The 21328-nt window shown below is 44.4% G+C and overlaps 1 protein-coding gene across 1 annotated transcript; it reads left to right on the top strand.

Moving 5' to 3' along the window:
* Positions 1 to 48: 48 nt before the first annotated feature.
* Positions 49 to 20034, top strand: LSM12 (LSM12 homolog). The gene is made up of 5 exons (XM_081030261.1): positions 49 to 249; positions 2020 to 2153; positions 16018 to 16127; positions 17533 to 17659; positions 18366 to 20034. The coding sequence occupies exons 1-5, from the start codon at positions 126 to 128 to the stop codon at positions 18456 to 18458; spliced, it is 588 nt and encodes a 195-aa protein (XP_080886387.1). The 5' UTR covers positions 49 to 125; the 3' UTR covers positions 18459 to 20034.
* Positions 20035 to 21328: the final 1294 nt, after the last annotated feature.

The raw sequence follows: 21328 nt of genomic DNA, 5'->3' as shown, positions 1-21328 counted from the left end.
GAGGCAGGCCACGCCCTGACGTGTGACGTCAGCACGCCCCGTGCGTCGCGTCGCGGCGCTCACTGGGGGCCCGGCTTTCGCCCGCTGCTGCCGCCGCCGCCGCCGGCCGCGGCTGCTCTCCCAAGATGGCGGCTCCTCCGGGCGAGTACTTCAGCGTTGGGAGCCAGGTGTCGTGCCGGACGTGCCAGGAGCAGCGGCTGCAGGGCGAGGTGGTAGCCTTCGACTACCAGTCCAAAATGCTGGCTTTAAGTATCCTTCCTTGCGCGGAGCCCGAGGCCGGGCTGGCGTGTATGTGCAGTGGTGGGGGGTGGGGGACGACGGCGGCGGCTGGGGCCCTCTCCGGGCCTAGGGGCGACCGGCTACCGCGGCGCCTGGAGCGCATGCGCACGGCCCTGAGCTTCCCCTCCCCCTCTCGTGGGTCCTTCGGTCTGCTTTGGGGACCCTGTCTTCCATCCCTTGTTGGAGCTGGGACCCGAGCGAGGGTCGGTGGGTGGCTTGACACGCGGATGGCTTTTCGGGGTTAACGCTGTGAGAGGGGGCACAGTGATCAGGAGAGGCGGTGGTCGTGGGAGGGGGTTGGGGGATTGGAGCCCGGATGGAAGAGGGGCGGATAAAATGTGGGGAGGGGGTGTGTAGAGTAAGGAACTGCTAGTAGGGCAAGGGTCTGGAGTTTAGGAGGGGGTGTCTACTGATGGGATTTGGTCCAAGGAAGGGCAGTGGGCTCATGACCCAATGGGCCTCGCCAGGGTAGAGTTTGTATTTGAACTGGGGATAGGGGCTTTGGCTTGTTCGCCTGTATGCCTGGTGCCATTGGGGGCGGCGAGTGCTGAATTTTAGGTTTCCTAGTCATTAGAAAATTGCTGTTTGGCAGATGTTTGCATTGGGAACCTGGTCCAGAGAGAGGACCACGTTTTTCAGGACTTAGGTAGGGATGTGTGGGTTACAGGTGAAAGAGTAAGTTATCTTCTCTTGCTCAGCCCAGCACATGGAGTCCTGACTTTTCCATAGACATAGCCTCCCCTTTTGAAAGTCAGTATTAAACAGAATGGAAAAGGTGGCCTGCTTCTTTGGGGTGGAAGTGATTTCTGAATTACTTCAGGAAACTCAGTCTTGGAAACAAAATACTTCCTGGGTGTAATAAATGTGCCACCCCTTCCCCTTTTATTTGAGCCACAGGTGGGTTTATTTGGATTTTTTTTTTTTTTTTTTGAGTAACCCTTTATGGCATTTTTCAAAAGGAAATTTCCTACTGAGTCTGCTACAATTGAGTGGCAAGTATTTTAATGTATTTAACCAATAGTTGTAGATTTCTAGCTTAGGAAGATGTCTTCTGAAATAATTACAGCAAGAACAATTGCTTTTTTTTTTTAAATACAAGAATTCATACCTGGACCAAATAAGACCTTTAATATTAGTAGTTTAGTTGGAAGGGTTTGGGAATGAGGAATTACTCTGCTTTTAATTGGCATACAGTATACTCTTAATAAATGGTGGGAGAATGAATGAATGAATAAATGGGTTCACTAGCTGTGTCACCTTGAGTGGGCTTCTTTTTCAGTGTTGTAGTTTTCTCCTCTGCAAAATGGGAAATCTCAGATCTGAAACGGTGAAAAGAGCACTGTATGGATAAAGGGAGTATTACTGCAAGAGCAGAAAGCACTGCCTCTCCTGAGTGGACCATTAGGTTCAAGACAGACAGTATACATAAGGCATTAAAACTGCATTATGTCGCTCCGTAAAACCGGTGGAGAGAAGGTGACAGAAATCCTTTGAGGCTTCCAATTTTGGATCATTATATGGCTTTGAAAAGCTTGAGATCTTTTGGTTATGGGGTTGAGCGGGAGGACAGTGACAGGCAGAGATTTCCTGAGGAGAGCTGTGATTCTTTTGAGGCTCCCCACTCTTGTTCTTGGCATACGTTTTACACAAGCTTTGTGTGAATTGTGTTTTCTATGCCTGGTTTGGGATGTGTCAGTTCTCTGCTTGCCCCTATTTTCCTTAACTTGATTTTCTTACCAGAATGTCCCTCTTCCAGTGGAAAGCCCAACCATGCAGACATCTTGCTCATAAACTTACAATATGTTTCAGAAGTGGAAATAATTAATGACCGAACAGAAACCCCTCCTCCCCTAGCTTCACTCAATGTTAGTAAGGTAAGGATTTGAGGGCAGTTCTGGCTCTCCAAAATGGTGGGAAAATTGAGTCTCATTGACTCTTGGTGATACATACATTGTCCATTGTTTGTTTTCCATTTTTTCATTGAATTACAACTGCTTGCTCTGATATCTTTTTAAAAACATACCAGTTTTATTCCTGGGTATTTTCAGAAGATTTTAAGAAACATCTTAATGCCCAAAGAGAGAAATAGAGTTGAGAGCTTGCTTTTGTCCTTGGTGAAAGAGGGTTTGTTTTTTTTTAAACCTGGAGCCCATGCGTGAACTTCTAGTTAGTGGGATTGGGTAGGGGTGTTGCCTGTAAACCTCCTGAAATTGTGTATGTGTGCATACATGAATATATGTTTCTCCTGGGTGAAGATGCCGAGTGTTTTTCAGATTCTCAGGGATTCATGACGTACACACATTTGAAAACTACTGCCTTAGAGCTTCGTTTTGGTCTTTATGTTTGAATTTTTGGGTCTAGCAAAAATAGGGATTTAGGACATTTTAATCTTGGATGTACAAATTGATCTCTGGGAACTCCCAAATCACTTTTTTGACTCTTCAGTTCTGTCAAAGTTCGTGTTGACCAATAATAATAAGAATACTCTAAGCCTTATTGTAGACTTTGCTGTCCTCTGTACTCTTTCTTCCAAAATGACTGGAGCCTTATCCATAAGGACTTAGTTAAATGGCACCTCTTCCAAGAAGTCTTCTTTGATTACCCAGGCTAAAGTAATTTACCCCCGTTATTCTCTCTTAACAGAACCTTATCCTTTGAGCTAAGGTGACATATCCTTTTATAGTCTAATCCGGAACATTTCTGAGACTAAAGGGGATTACTCTTGTTTTATATTGGGCAAGTATAGATCGGTGTGTCCTGGGTAAATTGGGGCCTAAGATTACCTTATTCATAGCCTTTTGTAATTATAATGTGTATAATTTACTTTTCTATCTCACCAAACTTTGTTTTGTGAGGATGGAAACCATACCTGTTTTGTTTATTACTGAATATACAGAGCCTTGCACAGATTAGGTGTTTAATAAATATTTGTTGAGTGAATGTTAGGCCTTGGATTTTAGTAGCAGCAGCTGCCTCTTCTTAAATCTCTTGAATTAGTGTGATGGAAGTTTTTCCCTCTGGAGGAGTCTTGTAATTATATTCTCTTACCTCTCCTGGGAATGTGGTGTGTTTGCTGCAATTGAGCAAAACAAGGAAACACTCAAGCATCTGAAACAATAGAGGATAACTGAGGCTAGTAGAATGTAGTTACCCCAGATCTGGAGCTCCCTTCTTTCCAGATTCCAGGGAAATAACCATGTTTTTCAGTGATGGCTGAATACAGATTTGGAACGGTGTTGGGTTTCATATTAAAAGCTGTTGAATACAGAACACCCCATTCTTAGAAACATAAAGATGTTTGAAACCCTGTTTTAGTCAGGTATCTCCTGCTAGCGGATAGGAACTCTGGGTGGTCTTCCATTAGCTGAAGGTATTTTAAAAGATTCAAGTGAAATAGTTGATTCCTAGTATGTTGAGAGATATAGGCTCTAAGTTATTCTTTGGTGTTTATGGGTGTGAGAAATCTGTCACTAAATAACTGGACCTTTAGTGAGTAGTGGAGAAAAGATTATCTGAAAGAGGTGATTTTCTCAAATTTAAAAGATACTAATTTCTGCGCTTGTGACCAACAAGTACCACCATTTATCTGATAGGGCTTGGAGTGGTATGGGTGTGATTGTTAAGAAGCAGTTCTCTTATATTTGACCTCAAATATAAATAGTTGGTTATTTAGTTTTCAGATTGTCTTTGCCTTTAGGGTTTTGCTTTCTGCTGGTCAGTTTTAGTTGTGTACTAGCATTGTTGTAAACTAGTAGTTTTACCCACTTGTTCAAGAAAGCAGTGGAAGTAATAGGTTGGAGAATACCAGAAATCTTTACTTGTCTTACTTTGTGGCCTGCTTGCCAAATATTGAAAAATTTGCTGGGAAGAAGAGTCAGAAACTAAAAACTAAAATTAGGTTGGAGGTCTATCTTTGGATTTCTTTCTAATTCTTCCATTTGTAGAGATGTTTATGAGTAAGCTATATTGGCTTTCCCTTGAAAGCAACCTTTGATGATGCTTTGTGATTCCGCCTTGGATTCAGTTAGAATTAGAAGAGACTGTTGGGCTGTTACTGAAAACAGCTAATCCAGGCAGCTGTTTACATGTTGCTTAAATGACATGATAAAGTCATCTCATTTAAGAGCATGGACTTGGGTGTTTTTAAGATGGAGGATTGTTTAAGCGTGTTAGAAGGGAACTAAAGTGCCCTGAGATCCCTCAAGAAAGAAAAGAAACTTGTTGAGGCTCTCAGTCTACGGGACCTCCACTTCCAGTGGAAGATACATCACATGTTGGCTCATCTTGCTGACGTAGTAAGTGCTCTGTTTAATTAAACCTGTTGATATAAACTGTGTATTTGTTTACTCCAACCCAGCAGGAAATGGAAGAGAAGGCCTTTTAAAGGAAATACTAAATTCCAGCCCAACTAGAGAAGGTATGAACTAGCGATTGGAGATGAGCCCGTTTTGCTTTCTATTGGCAGTTCACTGCAGGCTAAGAAGTCCTGTGTCAGTCCACAGCAGTGGGATGTAAGAGGAAGCTTGGAAGAGGACAGAGGAGTTGCAGAAGGTGGAAGTTTTGAATATCATTTTATCTTCTCCACAGTAACATTGTACCCTCCTAAAGTGTTCCGAATTTCCTGACTAGAAGACAGAAATATTTAAATAAAAGTACAAAAGTACACCGAAGCCAATCGTAAGTGAGGTTCAGTTTTTCACCACGTGGCTTACTAGTTTGCTCTGTCACGAGGAAAGCTTCAATACTGCATGAGGGTGAGAGCCCGAGGGTCCACATGGTAGGGTGAAGTCAGGTGTTTCTGAATAAGGTCCTTTGAATTGACTACCCATCTTGTTCTTTAGGGATACACATTGCCCATGGGGTAGTAGTGCTCTGAGGACATGATTTGGGATGTGTCAACATTAACAAGGTTCTCTTTTATGAAGCATTTATCAAACATTTACTGAAAATCGATTTTGTGCAAGGCATTGTGATAAGCTCTGCTGGGGACCATAGCTTACATTTTTTTAATGCTTCACAGTTTCTGAAGAGCTCTAACACATCTCATTTCATTCTCACAACCATACTGTGTAATCTTTATAGAGTGTATTCATTTCTTTTTAGTTTAACAGATGAGAAAACAGTCTTAACCTGTTTAAGTGACTTGTTCTAGGTTATATGGGTAGTAGTGTGGGAACTAATATTTTCACATGCCACCCTCTGAACTAGCAATTGGTAGACATCTCGTTTAATCCTAACAATAGTTCTTATATATAGTTCTTATATAATAGGTACCCATCACCATCTTACAGAAGAGTAAACTGAGGCTCTGAGATGATGAGTCACTAGCTTAAGGTCATGTAACTAGTAAGAAATAGAGCTGGCATTTGAACTCGGGTCTGATAGAAGACCTATGGTTTTCCTACTTCCGTGTGCTTTGCCCAAGGAGCTTCTAGAGTAGTTTGGTGAAATGAAACGAGTACCCAAGTATCTATAATCCTAAGTAATGTTTCTAAGTAAAGAGAAACATCAGTGTTATGTGGTCAGGAGCAGTGTGGTCTAGTAGAGAGAACATAGAAACCAAGCAGATAAGTCTTTATAGTCACTTCTCTGCTACTTCACCTCACTGACCATCAGTTTCCTCACTGTAGAAATGGGATGTTAGTGTCCATATCATAGATTTGTTCTGAGGATTAGGTCAAGTTGACTAGACTTGGCAGATGTTAGTTCTCAGTCTCCTGCATCAGCTATGTGTAGCCAACTGATACTCCTTGAATTACAGGATAAGGGGCAAGGTGGGGGGAGGGGGACAGTATGCACAAGGAAAGGCAGCCAAAGAACATTGATGTTCTTACTACGTCAGTCTTTTCTGGCATTGGATCTGACATTCGTTCAGATAATTGGACCTTGCCGACCCAAGAGTAGGGAAAATCAAAGTTGTATTGGATGCCATTAATGTGTAATCTTTAAAAGACGTTTTGCAGATATCCAGAATTAACTGGAATTTACAGGACAATGTTATCAGGTGGCATGGTGAGGTGAACACTTCCCTGAGTAGTGGAGGTTAGAGTGAGCACTCATGGAACCTAGGAGGCTGTGCTTTCAACCTCGGAGACCCTTAGGAAAGAAATCAGTGACACAGCCAAGGCAAGTGTGTGATTCATTTGTTTAGGTAAATGCATCCAGTGCCTTGAAGGAGATGTAAGTCTTACCGCTTTGCTCAGCTGGTGGGGACTTTGGAAGAGATATTTGTGTGTTGTGGGAGGAGGCAGGAAAAGGGACAAAGCATAGAAAATTGAAATCCACCATTAAGCTGTCCACTTCCCTCCAAACTACTGACTGATTTTTCAGCTTCTTTTATCCATTTATTATCCATTTATATCTTACTAACAAGCAGTGAATGATCAAATGGAACCAGGAAGAGAGTCAAAGAGCTGATCATCAGTTCCCGGTAATGAAGAATGAGTTGGCTGCCTTTGGATAAAAATGGTCTTTGGAGAGTGATCAATGGGGTGTAGGGGCCTGCTAAGGCTGAAGAAGTGGAAGAGGCACAAAGTTCACTTTTCAAAGAAACTGAGAGTGCTTTATGGTATGCTATCACTGAGGGAAGAATTGACTTGGTTTTGGTTTTGATTTCCACCAGTTTCAAAGCTAAGATTTAGTATAATCTTATGACTTTGGTGATTTGAAGGTTAGTATTCAAGTATGAGTAAATTTCTGGGGTGGTTGTTAGCCACTGCATTGTGGCCTATGTTCATGGAATTATCCTGTTAGCCAGGCCCTTGACCATGTCTTGACCCTAGCATGTTGAAGTATGGAGTCACCACCAAGTAAAATCAGATGACCTGGCCACCCTATGTTTAGGTATGCATATATTGGTAGGAGGCAGAAGGTGTTCATTTTGCATAAATGTGAGAAGGGAGATAACCACTAGTCAAGGGAAAGCAAGATTTTTTTGTCAGACTTTTTCTGGTTTCTAGAAGCTATATATAACCAATTGGCTCGCTTGATTAGAATATCTTGTCAAGGCCACAGTCCCAGGTTAAGAGTCCACTAGTAAGTTTTGCACCTGGCTCTGAGCAGACAGCTGTTCCTCAGAAGTGTTGAGATACAAGTGGGGTGAAGAGGAAGAGCCCATCACTGCTGAGTGACGGGGCATGTTAAGCAGTGGGGGTGTCAGATAAAGTCAGAACGGTACAGTGATTGCCATTTTAAAAATCGCTAGCCTTTTGAAGGAGGTCACATTCAGTGGAATTCAAACTTTGGCGAGGGTGGGGGGGTCAACCTGACAGCCACAGTGGGGGGTGCAGTGCTCACTGCATGAGCTAGGGCTCGTGCCTCAGTTCAAGCTGTAGTGCATGGCGGCCGGCTGATGCAGTGGAGCCCTTGGTAGGTCAAGGCTTTGGTTCCGAAGGGGGCTTTCTTGACATCATGGGGGTCTGGGGAGAAGCGCTGTCCACCTGAAAGACAAATTGCCGAGCGCGAGTACTCTGGCAGCATCAGTTATGTCATAGGTGTGTTGTTGCCGTCACCTCTGCCCTCCACCTCTTTGATGGGGACGATTCAAACTAGGGACTTGGCGGTGGGTCGGTGGTGGTATCTCTTCCAGTGTTAAGAAAGGAGTATTCTAAATGGTTTAATTGTCCTGGCAGAGAACAGGTGTGTGTGGGGGGCATGGTGCAGACGGTCTGGCATTGGGATTTTGAGACTAACTTAGATAAATGCCAGATACTTTGGAGAGTGGAGCACATTTTACCTGAACTAGAAATAAAGTACATACTACACCAGAAACTAACAGTGTGATAGAATGTGGGGAGTTTGAAGAACTAGGTACTTTTTACAGCTCGGCTGCTAACGAATTGTATGACTTTGTGGTAGTCACTTAACCTGTGGGAACTGTTGTATGAACGACTAATAGTCAAGGTTTCTTTTCCTGTTCTCCACCTTCCCTCTCTCTTCCCCTCCCTTCCAGGTGCTGGGAATGTCAGGATGGTTGAGACACTGCCTTTGCCGGCAAGCATCTCATGTTGGGAGTGGTGGGGGACAGCGGCCTGTATCTCAGTGGTAACAACAGTCTGGCAGGATCAGTGTTAAAGAGCCGTGAGCGGTGCTGTGACAGCAGGACGGGGCAGCAAACTTGCTGTAAAGGTGCCCATAGTAAATACTTCAGGCTTTCTGGGCTGTACCTCCTGTCACAACTGCTCACTGGGCCTGTGTAGCAAAATAGCCGTAGATGTCATATGGAAATAAATGGGCCTGGTGGGTCCAGTGAAACTGAACTAAAACAGGTGGTTGGCTGCATTTGACTCACAGGCTGTAGTTTGCCAACCATTGGCACCAAGTAGTGACATTTTAGGGAGGGTTTCTCAGATGTAGCAGTGGAATAGGGTCCTGAGGAATAAGTGGTAATTAGACAAAGGGAGGGAAGTTAAATGGAATCAAGCTGATTGGGAAGGTGCTCGATTTGTCCATCTCAGCAATATAGAAACTTTTGCTGTTCTGACAGTGCATTAAACTGGAGGTTTTTAGTTCAAAAAATGGAGGGAAAGGACTAGGTAAGTGCCAGTATCGGTGTTAGGGGCTTTATATGTATAGCTGCCCCTTGAAGAATATGGTGGTTAGGGGCACCGACCTCCTATGTAGTTGAATATCCGCACATACCTACAGCGGTCCTCCACATACGTGGATTCCCAGCTGCAGAGTTCACCCTTGAACAACGAGGGTCAATTGAAAAAAATCTGCACATAAGTGGACCGAGCCGTTCAAACTCGTGTTGTTCAAGGGTCAAGTTTATATCTTACTGAACTCCAACAATCACCCTTCAGGATGGGCCCCAGATGCCTGGACCAAGGCTCAGGAGAGGTTACGCGTCTTGCTGAAGTTCATGCAGCTAGTGAGTGGCAGGCACGGATCTGAGCTGGAATCTGTTTCTGCGGGGTAAGGGGATGGCTCTTCTATGTTACTTTCTCTGTTTGCTTCAGAGCCAAGGGAACAACAGCTCGTGGCTCTTTCACTAGCATTGAATAAAATCAACTCTATTCCGTAAGTGGAGCCCCCATTTTAGCACACAAAGTTAAAGGCATTTTCCAACTTATTCCAGTTACATTTTGGAAGATATTTTGTGTAGGACTTACAGCCTGTCTAGCAGCCCTTATAGAAACTAAAAGAGAGAGCAATGAGCTCATGGGCTAAGGAAGGTTGGATTATATGGATTTTTCTGAAATGACCCACAAGCCACCTTCTCTGTGCTAATAATAATGAGGGTATAATAATACAGGGCTTTACAGCTCCCCTGGTGCTTTCACCCACGTTACCTCCCTTAAGCCTCACAGCCCTGTGTGAGATGGCTAATTTGAGCATACACTCTCAAAGGCGGGTTGTTAAGGTCAAATTTCGGTTTCCACCCAGTCAGTTTTCTCGCTGGCAGAGCCAGGTGAAGGTTACACAGCAGTGCTGGGTTCCGGGTCTCGGGACTGGGAAGTTACTCCCTTGGTGTCGAGGGTTAGTCGTCTGTTACAGCTATGAATACATTTGGTGATGTAATTACAAATGATAAAAACTATTGACTTTACTGACAGCTAGTTTTTGTTTTAAAGCATGTGAAAGATAAAACTGCCTTGTAGCATGTACTGCCTGAGTCTAGAGGCTGGTCTGTATTGTAGGTCAACAATACGATGGTTTGACAAGTTTTGTGTCGAAGTCTAGAGATTGAGGTGGTGCTGTGGCTTCTGGATTTGCACGGAGTTTTTCATCATAGCTCACAGCGTTCAACATACCTTAACGTCAAGTGCAGGAGAGTTGCTTGACTTCCCTTCTCTAGTATTGGCACATCACAACATGATGGGTCCAGAGAATACCTATCAGTATTGACCTGAAATACTTTCTCACACAGGATCTGTTCTCTTGAAAGCATTCTTGTGAATTACCTTTAACAAAAGAAATAAAGGATGTCCTTGAGGTTTAGGGTGAGACTGGGGCCCTTTTCAGAAAAGAGAGGCCCTTCACTGAAAGACAGTTGTGTTCTGTACTGGGGACATTGATGGAAATGCCAGAATTCACTGATAAAGAGAGAAGATGGCAGCTGAGTCTTAGAATATTTTTCTTTTGAAAAATATTTTCTTTTGCATTCAAACTTATAACTATATTTTCAACAATAATTTAGGCTTATTTCTGTTAAGTGGAACTGTTTGAGTATAATACAGGGTTAAGAACACAGGCTCTGGAATCAGGCTGTCTGGGTTCAAATCCAGACTCTCCCATTTGTGGCTTGGTAAACTTGGGCAAGTTTCTTAACAGCTGTGCCATAGTTTCTCCATCTATTAAGTAGGAGTAATTTTTTCCCCTATTTCATAGGACTGTTGTGCAGATTAAATGTTTAATACATGTAAAGTGTGTAGCTTGGTGCCTAGCGTGGATAAACTCTTTTGTTCAACAAGTTTTGCTCTTAGAATTTTAGTGTCCAGGCCTCTTTGGCGCAACCATTCCGTGTTTGATTCAGTGATTTCATTGTTATGTATTCTAGGACACAGCTTTAAGTGGGGTACTCTGTTTCTAGTTCCCAATTATCTAAGGTTGTAAAGAACAGTATTTTATTAGAAACTTTCAGGCAGGAGCTTTCAGCTACGGAACAGGAAGAGTTGGGGATATTGACAGTTGGAAGAAATATTTTTTTTTTTTTTTTAAAGATTTTTATTGAGGAAGGGGAACAGGACATTATTGGGGAACAGTGTGTACTTCCAGGACTTTTTCCAAGTCAAGTTGTTGTCCTTTCAGTCTTAGTTGTGGAGGGCGCCGCTCAGCTCCAGGTCCAGTTGCAGTTGCTAGTTGCAGGGGGCGTAGCCCACCATCCCTTGAGGTAGTTGAACCGGCAACCTTGTGGTTGAGAGCCCACTGGCCCATGTGGGAACGGACCGGCAGTCCTCGGAGTTAGGAGCATGGAGCTCCAACCGCCTGAGCCACCGGGCCAGCCCGGAAGAAATATTTTTGAGAGATTCCTGTTGCTACCGTGTTTCCACGAAAATAAGACCTAGCTGGACAATCAACTCTAATGTGTCTTTTGGAGCAAAAATTAATATAAGACCCGGACCTGGTATAATATATGATATGATATATAATATAATTAATATAATAGAATATAATATTATAATATAATGGGTCTTTTATTAATTTTTGCTCCAAAAGATGCATTAGAGCTGATTGTCCAGGTCTTATTTTCCAGGCTAGGTCTTATTTTCAGGGAAACACGGTAAGAATGAGGGCTTTTCAGGAGTTCACCCCAGAATTGAAACAGCAGGAACGAGCATGGGCCCTTAGGATGGCAGCTGTGCTTGGCTGCGGTGGTCTGCCATCCCTCAGCCTCCAGCAGGCCATGCAGGCAGCACAGGCTGTTCCAGAGCAGCAGCTGCAGCGCTTCCTAACCCCTCTGTGAGGGCAGCTGGTGGCGAGGCTGAAACAGAGAAGACAGACTGAGAGTGGCTCATTAGAGTCAGTAGGTCACATCCTGCAGGTTCCTCTCTGGGCTCTGCTTCCCTTGGATCAGCTGTCATGCCTGCTGAATACTTGCGGTAGGAAGCCCTGTGGATTCCCCATAGCACCTGTGCCTTCCTGGTCTGAAAATAAGATGGCCTCGCTGGTGACTAACAAGAGGCAGTCGGTGCATATTATTTGGAGTTTGTTATGGCTGCTTCCTCTTTTCCGTGTCACCGAGTGCAGGAAGAGATGTGTGCTATTGGTGTTTATTAATTCATTCACTGGGGTAGCCAGCGGCAGGCATGACTAAGAAGCTTTTTAATATTGATGTGCTTTCGTATCAAGTTCATGCACGTTTCTTCGTTGCCCACAAGGTGCTATATATAAAATGGCCACAGGAGGAAGCACAGGTTAGAAGACTAGGAATAACTGTTTTCACTGGGCAACATACAAAAGGAAAGGCAGGTAAGTGCACGTTGTCTTGTGCAGTCATTTCAATTAAGCCACATGCACATTAGTAACAAACATTTGTTTGTGCTTCTTGGTTTGCTGAATCCAGTGTGCTCTTAAAGTTGGTGCCTTTAATATAATAACGAGTTAGTGCCTCAGTTTTGATTGGGAGAGACCAGCAGCTCCCATGTTTGCATTGAAAATGGATGTGGTATGGTGATAGTCATTGAATTTAAAAAAGTGCAGTCCTGATGGCCCTCCCAAGCTTAAAAGGCACACCCTACACCTTCTCTACTAAGGGCAGCTTTTATTGGTTTGACAGTAATCATAAACTTATTAACTTGGAATAACTGGACCAGTTTCAGATATGAATTAGTTTACAAAAATATGATGTAGGGAAATTTGGATCTGGATAACAGCTAACTTGAAGGTAGAGTGCTAGTCACTTGCTTTACAAAAGGAGGCTTATCCATATTTTTCCTCCGTTTCCAGGAACATGCCTAAAAAGAACAAGGTAATCTTCCCTTCCCTTTCACTCCCAGTTTTTTTAAAATTTTTTTTTGCGGGGGAATAACTGGGGAACAGTGTTTTTCCAGGACCCATCGGCTCCAAGTCAAGTCATTATTTTCAATCTAGTTGTGGAGGGTGCAGCTCAATGGTCCATGTGGGAATTGAACTGGCAACCTTGGTGTTATGAGCACTACGCTCTAACCAACTGAGCCAACTGGTGTCCCCTCGCCCCCAATTTTGAGGAGAAGAAACAGTTTTAAATTCTTCTTGTGAGGGCAGTCTTCCTCATGCCTAGTTGATGGGGTCCTTTGTGGGAGACGTTTACTCCATTTGTATAACTTCCTGGTGAAAGCAGATCTGTTGCTGAATATCAGATTTAAACGTTTTTCAGATTGCTATGCAAATACAGTCTGTAAACTGACGACTGGAGGTTTTAGGGTTTGTAATGAGTCCAGACCCCCCAAACACAACTGCAGGCACAGGTAGAGTATAGTTGAGGATATTGGGGCAAATTGAAATATAGTCAACTTATACTGATACCTGCTGACTTTTCCAAGGCTCTCCCTTACATCGTTTAGCATTTGGGATCTGTTTGCGCTAGGAGTTGAAATGGAGAGTCGTCTATTTTCCTTTGCTTTCAGAACTTTCAGAAGAGATTGTACAACTTCTAAAAGCCCCCCTTTTAGAAGAGGGGGGCTTGGTATATTTTGAAATCATTGTTCTATAACTGTTGTGTTGCTGTTGTTCAGGCTGCCCAAATCCACACTAGCCACTTTTGGCTGAGATTTAGATCCATTTTATTTTATCTCTGGCAAAAACTCACAAGTTGCTCCTCTCCCAGCCTCCCCACCCCCCCAGCTTAATTTGTGAGTTCCATTCTTAAATGTTCTGCATAGATGCCTGGTTTCCTTGTACCAACTCTTGTCTCTTACTGAATGGGTGATGTTATGTTTTTAACCTACTATGTAGGTGATGCGGATATTTTACTCTGAGTATCCAGACTATCTAGTCAACACAGCTTTGTCTGACCCAACATTGAGAGATGTTTTTGGTTTTCAGGGATAAACTTTTTTTTTTAAAGATTTTATTGGGGAAGGGGAACAGGACTTTATTGGGGAACAGTGTGTACTTCAAGTCAAGTTGTCATTTCAATCATAGTTACAGGGGGCGCAGTCCACCATCCCTTGCAGGAGTAGAACCAGCAACCTTGTGGTTGAGAGGACGCATTCCAACCAACTGAGCCATCAGGGGCTCAGCGGCAGCTCAGCTCAACGTGCCGTGTTCAATCTTAGTTGCAGGGGGCACAGCCCACCATCCCTCGTGGGAATCGAGGAGTCGAACTGGCAGCCTTGTGGTTGAGAGACCACTGGCCCAAGTGGGAATCGAACCGGCAGCCTTTGGCCTTAGGATCATGGAGAGCTCCAACCGCCTGAGCCACCGGGCCGGCCCCAGGGATAAACATTTTAAAAAAGACCTCAAAGTGAGACCCTCTTGGAATCTCATGGGGTGAACATCTGCCTGACCACCAGCCACTTCCAGGAGCTCTGCAGGAGCTTGGTTAATCCAGGGGGGCTCTGCTACTCTTCAGTTTTTCCTCCTTTCCTTAGAGACTTCGGATTTTCTACAGGGTTGTTTGGAAAGTGAGACTCAAGAAAACACCTTGTTATCAAGAGTTTTCTTGGTGACTGAGTAAGCTTTGCTTGTTGCCACTTAAAATCGACCACCAGAAGGTCTCTTTCCATAGATACTGAGTGCTTTCAAGCCACAAGGCTTTCTTCCTTGCTGTAGTTGGGGTTGCAGGTGCTGGGGGAATGCTGTCAGCCTGGCATTTATTTCTCTGAAGTTGTGGCCTGGTGAGGCTAAATGGCAGGACCAGGCTTGAAAGATCATTTATTTACTGCGGCTGTCTCACTGTCTCTCGCTGTGTCCTGGGGACATGTGAAAAAAGAAACTCTGACTTCAAATCCCTGCAGTCTTGGCCTTTGACCTAGGGAGACTGAAATGAAAGCGTGTGTGAGCTAGTTCGCCTATGCTCAGATCTTCTCCTCCGACAGTCTCTTGAAACTCAGAAGTAGGGATGAGACTCCCCAGTTCCCCTTAACCCAATGGAGACGTACTTTTCTAATCTTCATAATCAAACCCATACCTTATTAAAGTGCTTTATTTTACCAGCAAACAATTAGATACTTTGTTGATTTTCCCTCTGTAGAACAATATTTTGTTCTGGTGTGAAAGGTCACTGTTAAAGCAGAATAGAAATGTTTAAGAATTCCCAGCATCTAGGTGCTTTGGGAATGTGCTGGAGGTCTGATCTCTCTTTGTATGTGAGGAGCTGGTGTTTGGGGACAAATTCTGTGTGTGTTTGTGCATATGTCGTTAGTGTGCTGCAGCATTAGTGTACTAAGCTGTTCCTGTTCACGGGTCTCCTTGACTTTCAGATGCATTATCTGCCTTTTGTTTGTTTTAACCTATTTGTTTTGTCTTGCACTCAAACAGATTTGTTCTTCTGAAGTTTCTAGCAAATTGTATGGAGTCACAATCAAAAATGAATTAGGACAACGGGGATTAACAGGGTCCTACCCCTGTTGGGAGGGATTTCCTAAATGTTAGTATTAATAGAATTTCTTTTGATCAATTTGTGACTGTTCCACTAGAGGGCGGTTAAGGAACAGACACGAGGTAGAATGCAGACCGTCCCTTTTCTCTGAGAGCAGAATAGCTCTTCAGCTCGCTCTGAAGGTGGACAATATCCATGGTTAGGTTTACTTGCGTCTTGGCTCTGCGTGAGCACAGATAATGGTGTTAGAAAGGTAGTTTTTAGAGCCTCAAATTATGGTTTTTGAAGGGGTGGTAAACGTTAATTTCTAAACCTGAGGCTATAGTGTAGTAGCTGATAAAGGTTCTTACGTCTCTCCTTTCATAGAAATGTTTGTATTACCTTTTATCTCTGACCATCACTCTCCCATCAAGTAGCTCCCCAGTCACTCTATCACATTGCCCTGCTCTGTTTTCTTCCTAGCACTTACCACTGTGTAAAGTTACCTTGTTTATGTTTTTGTTTGTAGTCTATCTCCGCTCCCCCCTTCAGTGCTGAATCTCTAGCTTAGCTCAGTGAATGTCTGGCACATGGTAGGCGTTCAGTAAAGATTGGAAGGAAGGAATGTTTGCCTATTCAGGTATATTGTGTGTATTTGTTTCACTTTGATCTCTGAGAAACTGAATCTACCCAAACCAGTCTTTTCCGGCCTCCTTTCCTCAACTTAGTTCCTGACTGTTGGGAAGAATGAAGGTCAATGCTTTTCTGAGTCTCTTTCCTCTCCCCCACCCTAGCTTGCCAGCAAAGCACGGACAGAGAAGGAGGAGAAGCTGAGCCAGGCCTATGCAATCAGCGCTGGTGTCTCCCTAGAGGGCCAGCAGCTCTTCCAGACCATTCACAAGACGTGAGTTGGGGGAGCATAAGGGTTCCTTGTCCTGGGGGTGATGCTGCCTGGTTGTGCTGTCTAGTGGCCAACTCTCGGGTAGTTTGTTCCTGAAAGTCACCAGGGAAGCTGGGTGGTGTGTGGATAATACCTCGGCTTCTAGGGGTGTGGGTACCTGAGCCTTTCTGTACAGAAGAGTGTAATGGTGGGCAAGCTGTCTTCTCGGGGCTTCAGTTTCTCAGTTTCTGCATCTGTAAGACTTAGTTTTGGACTAGATTTACCTCTAAGGGTTCCTTCCAGACCTCGTATGCCATAATTTAGAACCAGTGATTTCTTTGTCTTTTATTAGTTTGATCTAGTTGTACCTTTCACTAAAAGCTTATGCAGTTTTATTAAGGAAAGATATATCTATTTCACTCTTCCCAATTGTACACTGGGATGAACATAGTGAGTTAGGGAGAGCAGAAGGCCACCTGATTACCACCTCCTAGAAGACGTTTTGTCGCAGAAGAAGTCATTTGACTCTCCACTAGCTTCCCTAGTTGCCGAAAAAACTGAAGTGTTTGACAGTCGTCCCCACCTCCGCTACTCCCCTCACTGCCTTCTGTTACCCTATTTAACCACCTGGGTCTGGTGCACAGATGGCAACCAGCATCAGGGCTATTTGAGGCCATGGTGTGAGTATCTGAACTCTTACAGGTATGTGATAGGAACTCTCTTGGTAGTATCAGTGGCCCTGGGTTTCCCCAAGTGTGAACTGGAATGGGTTTTCCCAGTCTGGCAAGTGCCCAGCTGTCTGATAATTGAGAGGGGCCAGTTTGAGGAGCAGTTTTCTATTTCAGGTGGTGAGCAGAGTACAGATCACAGTGAAATGGGCAGTTTATTCTCCTGTCTTTCTAATGGAGACATTCCCCTCTAGGCCAAAGATTGGCAAACTATAGCCAGTGGGCCAGAGCTGCTTGTTTTTTATATTGTCTGTGGCTTCTTTTGTGGTACAGCAGCAGAGTTTAGTAGTGGTGACAGAGATTGTATGGCCTGCATAGCTTAAAAGATTTGCTGTCTGACCCATTTTACATAAAGTTTGCCAACCTCTGCCCTCGCTGCTACTTAAGTTGAATCTAGTGGCCTGAGCCTAGCCGTTTATTTATAACTCAATTTGGTCGGGACTTCTGGGCACCAAGTTTTCTATGGCTTCCAGGTCCCTAATACTTCAGAGAGACTCTTCTTGGCCCTCCTCAGAGTCAGTGTGCATCAGTTTCATGGCTTTTCCTAGCCAGTGGTGCCCAGGAAATGTTTCCTGGCTCTTCCTCTCTGTGGTCTGCTGGCAGCTAGTTGTTGGCTGAGCGGTGAGCTGGGAGCTTGGGGTTAGCAGGAGGTGTGGGATGCCCGCAAGTGGTAACTTTCACCTGCTCTCTTCTCCTTCCAGCATTAAAGACTGTAAATGGCAAGAAAAAAACATCGTAGTCATGGAAGAAGTTGTTATTACACCCCCATATCAAGTGGAAAACTGTAAAGGCAAAGAGGGGAGTGCACTGAGCCATGTACGCAAAATAGTAAGTACAGGAGCCATGAAACTTTAGGGAGAGAATGCTTCCTCGGCCTTCACCGCGCAGCGTCAGGCAGGACAGTGTGCTGCAGTCCCTCCCACCTCTGACACAGCGTCTCCCTGCAGTGTGGCGCTGTGCAGCTGTGGCCTGGACCTGCGGGGGTGGGACTGCTGGGCGCTGTGGATAAGGCGAGTGGTCAGCCGCCGGGTGGCTCTCCACAGCCCGACCATTCCATGGCACCGGGCTGGGGCAGTTCCTCTCATCCCAGGCTGCGTAATTCTCAGGAAGGGCTGACTGGTATGAATCAGTTGCCATTGGCGCCTCTGACCCTGCATATATCTTCTGACTTTTTAGATTGATTTGCAGCATTTACAAACCAACTGAGCACTGAAAGACCAGCATTGTGGATATAAAAAGTTGAAGACTGGAATTCCCCACCAGCTTTCCATTCCGTACTTCTGTGAAGAGGGGAGAGGGAGTTTGGGTCCTGATAATCTAGCTTGAATTTCTGTTTTAGTTTTAACCAATCTTAGCTGAAACTGCAAAAAAGAAGCGCCCATCTTCCTCGTTGGAAAGGCCAACAGATAGCAAGGGCCTGAATAGTCTGTGGGCTGATGGGCCAGGATGGGGCTGTCAAAGCCTGGAGTGGACTGTTTGAGACGCCTTGGGTGCCCATCTCCTTTTCTGACCGAGGCTGACTGGTCTCTTTCAGGTTGAAAAACATTTTAGAGACGTGGAAAGCCAAAAGATACTGCAACGTTCACAAGCCCAGCAACCACAGAAGGAGGCTGCCCTGTCATCCTGAGTCCACACACACGGCGGACTCTTCCAGCATCCAGCCGAGGAGCAATGGTGGTGGCTTCAGCAGAGGCAGGCCGGGGGAGGGAAGGGATCCTGTATTTCCTGTTGGCTCTTGCTAACAAAGGGTCAGCATTTCCAAATCTTAGACTTGAACAAAACACCCAACAAAAAAGAACAAGAGCATAATTTAAAAGTTGAATCATTACTTGACTAACAGACTTCGGTCCACCATGTCCTTTTCACAGCCCACTTCTGGAACAGTCACCTTGTTAATTTTATTTTTGAAAATTTCTTTCCGGCTCTACCCTTTCACCTCTGACTTTCCTTTCCTAGTCTGTCCCCTGCCATTCTGTTTTTATAAGTGGCTACACTTGCCTTCTGAGTGATTGAAAGAAACTTTTACACCTTCTCTTCCAAAATAAAAGTAACAAGCTGACTGTGATACTTAAGTTGAGACTAGAGCAGCAGACAGAGGTCTCACTTTAAATTTTTCTTTTTTTTTCTTTCTTTTTTTTTTCTTTTTTTTTGCACAGGGCATGGCTTGAATTAGTTTTATTTTTCTTAACTTTAAATATATATATGAAAATATATATTAAAATGTTCTCTAAATATTTTCTGCTTCTTGCAGGTCTCTTTTTACTAGATCATGGCCATTCTTCCCACCTCATCCCTCCAAAAATAAAAATGTATTGCCTTCCCCACCACCGTAGCCAGGCAACTAACCTGACTTAGTTCACAGCAAGAATCTCCTGCAGCGCTTTGTAGAGCCAGTGTATGCAGATGGGAGTTGGCTTTGAGGGGTCCTGATGGCTCCGTAATCTTTATGTGTGTGATCAGTCTCACATGGGGCCGAAACCTCAGGATTCTCCCTCTGCCTTTTGTCTCACTTCATGGTACTAGAAGAAGCTCCGCAGCACCGTGCTGTCTCCTAGATGGGGCAGTCAGCTGCCCTTTCCCCTGTGCCCTCTGCAGGAAGAACTGTTTCGCATGGCACATCTCAGCTCCTCCTCAAGGGGTGATTTTCTTTCATCAGAAACCTGGAGTCCACCTATCCTGACCTCTCTTTAAGTCTGTGTCCAGAGTTACCAGCCCAGGAGAAAGCTTGGGTGACCTACAGTTTCTCTTCTGTCAGCCTCCTCCTCTTACGCCCTTCCCCACTCCCCTTAAATTTTACAAACTTATGACAGTTTGTATGTGCTCAGCCGATGGGCAGAAAACCTGGGAAGAATTTCTGGACTTTAGCCCACCGGTTTGTCTGATTTGAATAACCTGCTGAAAGCTAAAACTGGCACCCATTGCCTTGTGCCTTCAGGGTGGCCCAGTGGGGCAGAGTGCGGTGCCATCTGAATACCGGGCCCTGAGTGGGGTGTGGGTGTTGCTCATGTGACGGGCTAGAGCTTTGGGGGTGGGGTGGGGGCTAACTACTATTTTTTTGGCCATGATCTCTTTCCCCTTCCTTTTTTTTTTAATTAAATAAATGGATCAAAATTAAATAATTCAAGCCCTGCCTTCAAAATGAAAATTTTTTTTTTTAGTATTGTTTAGCAAAAACAATAAAAACCCCAATTTTTTTAACCATCACTCATGTCTCGGGTTTGTGCGTGCTTTGGAGGCCTTGGAGGAGGTCTCAAGAGTAGTATCTACGGTTTGACCTTTCCCGTTAGATTCTTTATTTCCCAGTCTTTACCCTCTTCCTTTCTACCCCCAGAACTCACCCAGAAATACGGTACAAAGTGTGTACCTTAAGGGCATCCAAGGTTGGGAGTCGTGTGGATGAGGAGTAGAAGAATAAAGGGGCTGGGTGCGTGTCTAAGACCATAGTTAGAGTAGTTTCAGAACTGTTTAGAGGAACCTGAGAGAACACTGGGAAGTACACTGCCGTCAGCCAGAACTTGATTTAAAGTATCAAGCCTCTGATTTAGCCTACATGGAAATGTTGACTTCTGGATAAAGTAGGAGGGAAAGGAGACCTGGCAAGATCTAGAAAACCTAAGAGGTGCAATTAAAGGAATGAAGATGATCAGTGGGAAACAGCAAGCCCAGGAGGAAGCTCTGTGTCCCTTGTTATTTCCTCCCCATTCGTTTCTAGGTTTGTGAGTGGGAGACAGTGGGTACCAACTGTTTCTGGAGGAAGCACTTTTGACTCTTCATGTTTAGTTTATGAAGAAGTGATGTGGGTGATCTTAAACAGATGGAGGAGGAGTTACGATTGTGGGAAAGACAGCCAGTGAGGTGTAGAAGAAAAGGGGCTTTGGAGACAAATAGCTGGGTTCAAATCATATCTTCGTTTCCTTACTTTGTGACCAGATAAGTCATTTCACCTGTCTGAGCCTTAGTTTTCTGAACTGTAAACATGGAATTAACACCCATCTCCTAGAAATAAGATACTTAAAATGCCCAATACTTAGAAGGTTCTCTGTAAATGTTACTAGGTTACTTTGGTCCTGGTATGGTTAAATCTGGAGATGGGATTGGATTAGATATCCAGAGGCTCCAACTTTGTGTTAGAAATCTTTATTTAGATGGCATTTTATGTGAGGCTGATATGTAAAACATTCGGGCAGGGTTAAGGATCTGAGGTCCCTGCCCTCTCAGCTGCTCACAAATCTCACCCCTACCCCTTCTCAGTAGTCCCTGAGGAGTTTGATAATAATTTGAAAACCACTCATTTTACAGAAAAGAGAGAGAGTTCCACTGGGGCTGAGTGACCTGTTGAGAATACCACTGCTGCCCGTGGTGGCAGAGCTGGAACAAAGCCCCAGGCTTTATCCACTCGTGGGCTCTTAATACTGCTCTGTGACTTTCCAGACTTTTGGCATGTATACTGCTCATGTTTGTTTGCCAGTTTTAGGATGGAACACAGAAGAGACAGGT

Source organism: Rhinolophus hipposideros (genome assembly GCF_964194185.1).
Source record: "Rhinolophus hipposideros genome assembly, chromosome: 20".
Classification (NCBI taxonomy): Eukaryota; Metazoa; Chordata; class Mammalia; order Chiroptera; family Rhinolophidae; genus Rhinolophus; species Rhinolophus hipposideros.
This window is presented reverse-complemented; position numbering and strand designations above follow the sequence as displayed.

Coding starts and splice junctions, on each gene's coding strand:
- LSM12 (XM_081030261.1), top strand. CDS start 126: ATGGCGGCTCCTCCGGGCGAGTACTTCAGCGTTGGGAGCCAGGTGTCG. Junction 250..2,019: donor GTCCAAAATGCTGGCTTTAA/GTATCCTTCCTT, acceptor TTTTCTTACCAG/AATGTCCCTCTTCCAGTGGA. Junction 2,154..16,017: donor CTTCACTCAATGTTAGTAAG/GTAAGGATTTGA, acceptor CCCCCACCCTAG/CTTGCCAGCAAAGCACGGAC.